Here is an 8018-nt window from a genome sequence, read left to right as displayed (position 1 = left end):
GTGTTACGTACGTAAAATCTATAGACATATTTATTCTTTGTTTTGTTTTCCCTTTCTCTTTAGGGTTGTGGAGAATCATTCATTCCAATTTTTCCTCTCAATCGATCACATTATCAAAAATTCAAACAACTTATCAAATTATATTGTTAAAATTTCACCACAAAAACACATCTAAACACCATAACCTATAGCTTATTTATTACAAATAACCATTTTGCAACACCCTTGTGGTAGAAGTGTTAAAAGTCTTCCTCGTCATATTCATAAACTAAAACTTCGAAAGTTTTGACAACAAAATTAGTTACAGATTTAGACGAGTCCGAAGTTGCAGCCAAGGAATCTTCAAATTATATCTTCTGGGTAAGGAAATGATTCCAATCTGATGATCAAGAAAGGATGATATATGAGAGGATATTAATCAACTCAAACAAAGAATAAATAAAACAAGAGATGAGAACAATGGGAACAAGTTATGCTTTTTGGGATTCTGTATCCTTTTGATTGATGGCAAGAAAATCCAAATCTAGATGAAGTTCAATTCATAAGAAGCACAGTGGCATTATACCGAATCAGATTGATATCAACAAACCATATAAGATCATCCACAGTGCAATGAATTCCATAACCATCAATACTTGACCATCATCACAATGGTTCTTGTGGTGATCCCGTGTACCTAACTACAAAGATCAAGAACGAACAAGTAATTAAATTACCAATGGATATCAAGAAAATGGTTAGTAATGTCTTAACGACTATTAGCAATGGAGAAATTAACTGCATTCTTTTTTCACTTTGCACCCAAACCCAAGAAATCCAACCCATTGGCCTGGCCACCTTCACCTCCAGTCATGTCAAATCGTTCACTAAATAACTCTTCCCAGAATTCCTCTTCAAAATCATTCCCTTCTCCAATCTCTTTATGTTCTTCCACTTGCGTTCTTTTTGCTCTACCAATACCTTGCATTTCCAAAGCGAGTTCTTCAAGCTCAGACACTTGAAAATCCGAAAACTCTTCACCTTTTTTGGATGATTCTCCACTTATAACACAACTAGGCCCTTGATCGATTGGTCTTCTTCGTTTCTTGATCATGGCTTCTTCAAGTTCGTTTTTTTTGCCATGCCGGGATAGCTTTTGAAGGAAGTCGGGATTCTGCAACGCTTTTGCCAAGAAACTCATCATTTTTTGCTGCTTTTTTTCAGTTCCTAGTAGTCTGTGCTCCATTTCTTGAAGATGGGCTCTGGTGTTTTGCTGTTGTTGTCTGAGCTTCACTAATTCCATCATAAGAACTTGTTTATCGCGTTGTAAACGTTCAACTTCTCCATTTAATCCGAATCTTCCAACCTCGACACAAGGATTATTAGGTTGTTGTTGTGGAGGAGTATGAGAAGGGGCCTTTCGTCTTTTAATGTTCTTCAATATATGCCTTTGGCCCCTCATGAACGCTTCGTTAGCAAACTCCCATATATCAGGATCGATCTTTCTAAAACCCTGCATGCATTAACCGAAATATAAATTCCTGAAGCTAATACCAAGGAAGTGTATGATTACTTGATTAGGTTTCAAGGTTTTCAGACTTGCATCAGGATTTAATTAGGAGTCATACATATGAAGTATCAAGCATATATAACAAACTGGAGTATGCCTAATTAAAGATGATACCTAAACGTAAGCCTAAAAAAGTAGTGTCTTTTACATAGTACCCAAACGTACGTATGCCCGAAAAGATATAAAGAAATAAACTTCTATATAAATCATAACTTATATGAAGTTTTGTCCAAAATTAGTTAATTAACTTTATATTAAACTTAGTGGGGTGAGTTGCTTACCAAACGCTTAGTTGTATAATACTTATATTTGCAGTTTTAACAATTCGTCTCTTATTGCTCATACATCTATATATGTGTATCTGGGTATGAATATGTGTTAAACGGGTGTTTCTCTTTAGGGGTTTTGCTACATGATTTTTTTTGTGGACAAAGTTGCTAATTGATGTACATCGTATTCATAATTTTCGTTTTTTTCACCATCATTACACTAGCTTGTTATTCATTGACTCATTGTGTGTGGAAAGTACCTCTAAATAATAATCATTCCGTTCAAAAAAAAATTGTAAAAAATATCTAGTAACTAACCGCACTTTCATTTAGCAGTTAGCACACACCCCGAAAACATGTATGGATGCATACACACGATACCAATCAGTCTGTCAACTGCATGAATAAATGCATAATATAAAGAAAGATTGTTTGCACCACTAAATCAACTCAACCCCACTAATTTCCTTTCTCATAGTTGGATTAGCATCATATAACTCAAGCAAATTCAATGACAATATCAAATTCGCAACAGACTACTAGTGGATTCAGAAAAAGACAAATTTATAAGTTGACTACAAACTTAATTGAGAGAGAGAGAGAGAGAGAGAGAGAGAGAGAGAGAGAGAGAGATGAACTTACATAGGTATTGAGCTGTCTGATGAAGCTGGAGAAATTATTGTGCTTGAAGTATCTTGGAAGGAGATTAGTGGAGAAAGCTTGTGGATCCCAAACCACAAAGCTTTGACCTCCTCTACTCCAAGACAAAATGCGATCTAAATCTGGGTGATCCACCATGTCATAAACTTTAGTCAAGAAAGGTGGGGGTCCAGAATCATGAAGACCCTCTATTGGCTGTGGCATCGGTTGCTTTTCTTGGGTCGAATCGCTAGCACTTGATCCACCTGATGGGTATTCCTCCTTAATAACCGACAAGAAAGGATCCATGATTAATATAGCTCTCTAAAATCAACGAAAGTAATTGATGGGTTGCAATCTTTTCAATCGAATCTCAAATGGGTTCATCAGATTTCGAGGTAAATCCCCAAAACGAAACCAGCTTTATAAGATCCAAACGAGAAATAATTATATACTCAACCAATATTTTTTTGATGGGTCGCGATTTTTTCTGAAATCTAGAATAGGGTTTATCACGTTTTGCAGTGAAGCACACATTAAAACCAAGAATCGGAAAAGAAGAATATCAAGAAAATTCAGTGACACACAAGATCAAACAGATGGATTGCATGACAAAAGGATGAGAGAATCTAGCTTTAAAACTCGGATTTTAAGGATGATTGGCGTTGAAAGCAGATGAAATTTATGGAATTTGAAGGACAAGAACAACATTTGAGGAAAGGTTTTGACAAGTGTCAGAAAAATCTATATTTCGGTGCTAGGCTTTCTCCTTTGGGAAAGTCCACTTTGACAAGTTGGTGGTGTTTCCGTAATATATGACCAAATATTGGGGGCAATAATTAAAATATAAGAGTGTTTTTGACCATATCGGAAGGTTCTAGATACCATTTTGAGAACCTTCTTCAATCTCTAAGTTTTTTTTTTTTTTTTTTTTTTTTTTTTTTTTTTGTTAACTCGATTTTGTTCCTTTCCATAATTCCATACTGATTATTGATTAATTACTATGACGAATATTGATCTCCAAAACGATATTTTATACAACTGTCTCACAAACTCATTCGGACGATTAAAAAATGGTTCAAAATCAGTTTTTGTATACTATTAAATTAAAAATATACACAACTAACTGCTTTCTGTATGAATATTTCCAGAAAGGACACAATTAAGTGTAATTAACCAACAATATGGAGAATGGAGAAGACGTAGGGCCCAATTCATACAAGTTGTAAGAAGTCTCGTATTGGGTCTAGAATTCACGGATTCATTTGGTTGATTTATGGGGCCAATGCATTTGAAATTTTTAATATTATATTTTCTTTATCCAATATAACACCATGTTGTACTTTTTATCTTTTTCCCGTTATGACTAATCCGTCGAGTCTTGTTCCCAAAGAGAACTACAGCCGAGAAGAGAAATGAAGTAAAAAAAAAAAACTGGAAAGAAAATAAAAGTTATCTATTATTTTTTTGGAAGGAATATTAGAGGAAAAAAAAAAAAGACAACTGCAAATTTGGTTTTTGTGGTTTGTAAAAAATTTAGATAGGATTCAAAATCTTTCGACTTTCATGGATAGTTTCAATTAGACATTTGGTCTTCTCAAACTTTTTAGTAGATTTGGAAGGAATATTAGAGAAGGAAGAAAAAAAAAAGACAACTGCAATTTTTTCGTAGAATTGATCTTCTCAAACTCTATTATCTGCAAATTTAGTCCACATACAACCTAAAATTATTGATATACCCTTTCAATGATTCTTTTTTTTTTTTTTTTTTAATTTCTTTTCCTTTTCCATTTTGTATATTTATATTAATCCCTTCACTCACTCTCTCTCTCTCTCTCTCTCTCACACACACACACACGCACACACACACAAATGTTGCCTGCTTTTGCAGGATTCTACGGAAGAGTTTCGGTTTTATTGTCGACAGTTTCTTCAACATCGATCTACAATGAAGACTCATAATCACAATGGAGATTCTTTGATGATGACATGTATGAGTATGAGCAATTCATGTGAAAATGCTACCTCGTCGACTCAATTCTCTTCTAGAATTGGTACTCCATTAACCCTCTTGGTGATTCCTAACAAAGGATATCATATTGTTTTGAAATAAGGCTAAAATCAAACTCACCCATCTTTACTCATAAGAACACTAGTATCAACAAAACTCATCTAGAGGGGATTCATGTCTGAACATTGGTGTGGATGAATGGAGGTTAGCAAGAAATTAACCAACACCGTTTTCGATACCCCAAATCAGAATTAATAGCATCACTGCCTCTTCTTTCTCCATTCAATCGGTATGGATGAATGGAGGTTGCCACTCTCCATGCAACTCCATTCACAACAACCACACTACTCTATTCGTTGTTACAACAACCTTTGTCGTTGACAACGAATCAACTGCCCTTGGCCAACCAGATGCTACCAATGAACCAACCATTCACGAAAAATACATTGCTCACCTTCCCGTTTCAACCCCAAAGTTTCTATGGACTGACTCTGGCGCCTTTTTCAGCATACAACAATATGTTGGTACAACCGTATCTCGCTACCCAACAGTTCCACCCTAGTCACATCCTCCAAATCCCAAACCAAGACTGATTTTTAACAAGTATAACATCACCCTTTGCAAAAGAACTTTTAGACTACAAAATATTGAATACTGCAATGTTGCCACACCTTAAGACTTACAATGGAACTACAGACCCAAATAGCCATATTGACACGTATTAGTGGATTATGACCTCCCTAAATCTAGATGAACGGTTTTGGTGCATGTACTTCCCAACAACGCTAGATGGAAACACAAGAATGTGGTTTAAAACTCTCCGTCCAGGAAGCATTTACAACTTTGCCCAATTGAAGTATCTCTTGCTGACAAACTTCATGAAATCACAGAAATAGAAAGGGGACTCACACTTTATTATTGGTTGTAAACAAAAGGAGGAAGAGACGGTAGGAGAATATTTCACAAGATTCACCAACGTTACCTTAGATGTCCCATGACACGATGAAGGGATAATAGCAGGAGCTTTCACGTGGAGCCTCCTTCTCGGGCCATTATCCCATAAGCTCATGGGAAAGAAACCCCAAACGTGAACCGAGTTGAAAGAGAAGGTAGAATGTTACCTAAGACAATAAAAAGGTGAAACGGCACAACAAGCATACCTCAACGCCATGATTGCCTCGACCACGAAACACTACCACCAGTCTACCCACCACCAAGAGCGCCAGGGTGGAAGCAGAAACTTTGGGCGAGCGATGAGCCTTAAGAGGCGTTTCAGACCATTCCCACGGGACGAAAGAAGAGGGCGACGATCGGACATCTACGTCTTCGCCGATAGGAAAGCGGTAAAGGGGGTGAAGGGATGCTATTGCGAATACCATAAAAACAAGACCCATGATATTGTCAACTGCTTGGTGCTAAAGCGACAAATGGAAAAAAAAAACAACTAAAAGGGAACTTGATAGAGATAGCACGAAGCCTCTGCGCCAAATTTGACGCAGAGAACGCCAAGGATGGAATGAAAGTGAATGACCCGCCCCATGAAAATTTGACCATACGAACAAAAAGAGAAAAGTTGGGGAGCGACGACAGAGTAGATCATATCGTAAGATCCACACAAGTCTTAACTTTCTCAGCGATTGAATCACGCCCTGTATGGTGGCGAAGGGATAACCCATTGATAATATAAGGATCTACAAGAAATACCATCATACATCGTGTGTATGTAGACACTGGTGTCACACCCCCGAACCGTCAGAAAAACAACGACGGAAACGTCCGGGAGCGGCGACGTCATGCGTAGTATCACAACAATCGTAACATATCAATCAAATTAAACACAACCATTACATTACAATAAGAATATTTATATCTGTTTGAAAACATAGTTTGTATACATCGATATAAACAAAAGATAAATACGAGACTCCAAAATGCTCCGTCTTCTCCAAAAGACATCAAGGTACCTGTCTATCGTTGTCCTGAGAATACAAACGATTTTGAAAACGTATCAGCATAAAGTTGGTGAGTTCATAAGCATGTTTTTGTGTTGAAAACTAGTCACTGAGTTTGTATAAATAGTTCCTTTCCATTATAAGTAAAGTGTCGATTATATCAAAATGCATTGTTATCAAGTTCTAAAATACGTATGCATGCTTGCCAAGAAAATCCAATATTTTCTAACATGTTTGTTGTTTTCTGTATGAAAATTATGTTCTGTTTGAAAACCCTAGCTACCACCAGTATGTAAGGTAAGTGTTGTTCGAAAACCCTAGCTACCACCAGTATGTATGGTAGTTTTATTACTTAAAATAAAACCAAAGATTGTGTCTCTGGAATACCCTCCAGTAAGTAGATAAGTAGTTTTATTACTTAAAATAAAACTATAGAAGAAAGAAATCCCATAAACAAAGGTTAGTTTATACTTATTGTGAGTCGTATAACCATACTAATATGACCGATGACCTTCTTGACATTCTTCAGGTGTCGTACGATTACAAAATTTGTCACCCCAGGCGTGCCCGCCTAACTGTAGCTAACAGTTCAGGTGTGGGATTGTCGGTCTCGAATAGATCTATTCACAAATTCCACGTTCTCCCTCCAGGAGACTATGGTTATACTACCGGTCAGGATTTATTGGTACCCCGAGGGGCATAACGAAGATAGTCTCACAATTTTGTATTAACTAGTTTATGTGTTGTTCGGTTGTTACTCGAGTTCGAAATCGTTTGTAACGGTGTAGAGTATAAATAATTATACATAGAAATAATTATTTAACAAGATACTCTAGGTTTGTATTCGTAGAAATGGATAAACTAGATCTGAAATAGTTTATATGTTTGAATCTGTAAGACTGATATTGAAATCCCAAACTATACCCATTATAGTTTGAATGGTTTGTTGCGCTCAAGAACTGTTTTGAAAACTATGCAATTATGATTTGAAAACATCCCTTATGCTCCGCATATTACAAAAGGGGTAATTATATCTAAATGTTTGATGGAAAACCGTTGTAATTGCATCAGTCTTTAAGTTATGTAAACTTTTATGTTTAGCTTGTATTCCTCCCCTGAAAACATGAAAAACTCGAAAAAGTGTAGGGGTATGAACTCACGGTTGGTTGGATGCAGAAGAATGAACTGGACGATTCTTGTGTATGTTGCACTTAATGGAAATCCTAATATCAAATGAATACATATGTGTAGTCAAATTAGCGATTTCGTTAGATAAGTGTTATATAAACACTTGGTTTTGGTTAAGGAATGTCATAGGGAATTGGTTTGATCAAGGAAAACAGACTTTTTCCCACGAATGAGCTGTTTACGGCCGTAAAGGGAGTTTACGGTCGTGAACTGGGTTTGCGGTCCATGGGTTTACGGCCGTAAACACTGGACGAGATGTGTGATTTTCGGTGTTTTAGGGTCCTTTATAGCCTCTTGGAATTATTCTAAGCCTCGTGCAAAGCTCAAAGTAGGGTTTAAAGATGAATATTCAACCTAAAATGGAGTTTACGGCCATTGAAGGGTGTACGTGTAACACCCCCCTCTGGCAC

General features: G+C 36.6%; 1 protein-coding gene across 3 annotated transcripts; it reads right to left on the bottom strand.

Moving 5' to 3' along the window:
• Positions 1 to 225: 225 nt before the first annotated feature.
• Positions 226 to 3251, bottom strand: LOC145018792 (heat stress transcription factor A-7a-like). 3 transcript variants are annotated; one of them, XR_013667164.1, is made up of 3 exons: positions 2461 to 3251; positions 566 to 1492; positions 226 to 379 (listed from the first exon to the last, which is right to left on the bottom strand). XR_013667164.1 is itself a non-coding variant. In XM_078976637.1 (3 exons), exons 1-2 carry the CDS (start codon positions 2764 to 2766, stop codon positions 791 to 793), a joined length of 1008 nt encoding a protein of 335 aa, XP_078832763.1. In that variant the 5' UTR covers positions 2767 to 3251; the 3' UTR covers positions 226 to 680; positions 779 to 790. The 3 variants fall into 3 exon arrangements, 2 of the variants coding, with proteins under 2 accessions (XP_078832763.1, XP_078832762.1); XM_078976637.1 differs by having other exon boundaries at positions 226 to 680; positions 779 to 1492; XM_078976636.1 differs by having other exon boundaries at positions 226 to 1492.
• Between the last annotated feature and the right edge of the window lie 4767 nt (positions 3252 to 8018).

Source organism: Lactuca saligna, chromosome 9, assembly GCF_052625555.1.
Source record: "Lactuca saligna cultivar CGN05327 chromosome 9, ASM5262555v1, whole genome shotgun sequence".
Taxonomy (NCBI): domain Eukaryota; kingdom Viridiplantae; phylum Streptophyta; class Magnoliopsida; order Asterales; family Asteraceae; genus Lactuca; species Lactuca saligna.
Note: the sequence above shows the minus strand (reverse complement) of the source record. Positions and strands in the feature narration are given on the sequence as shown.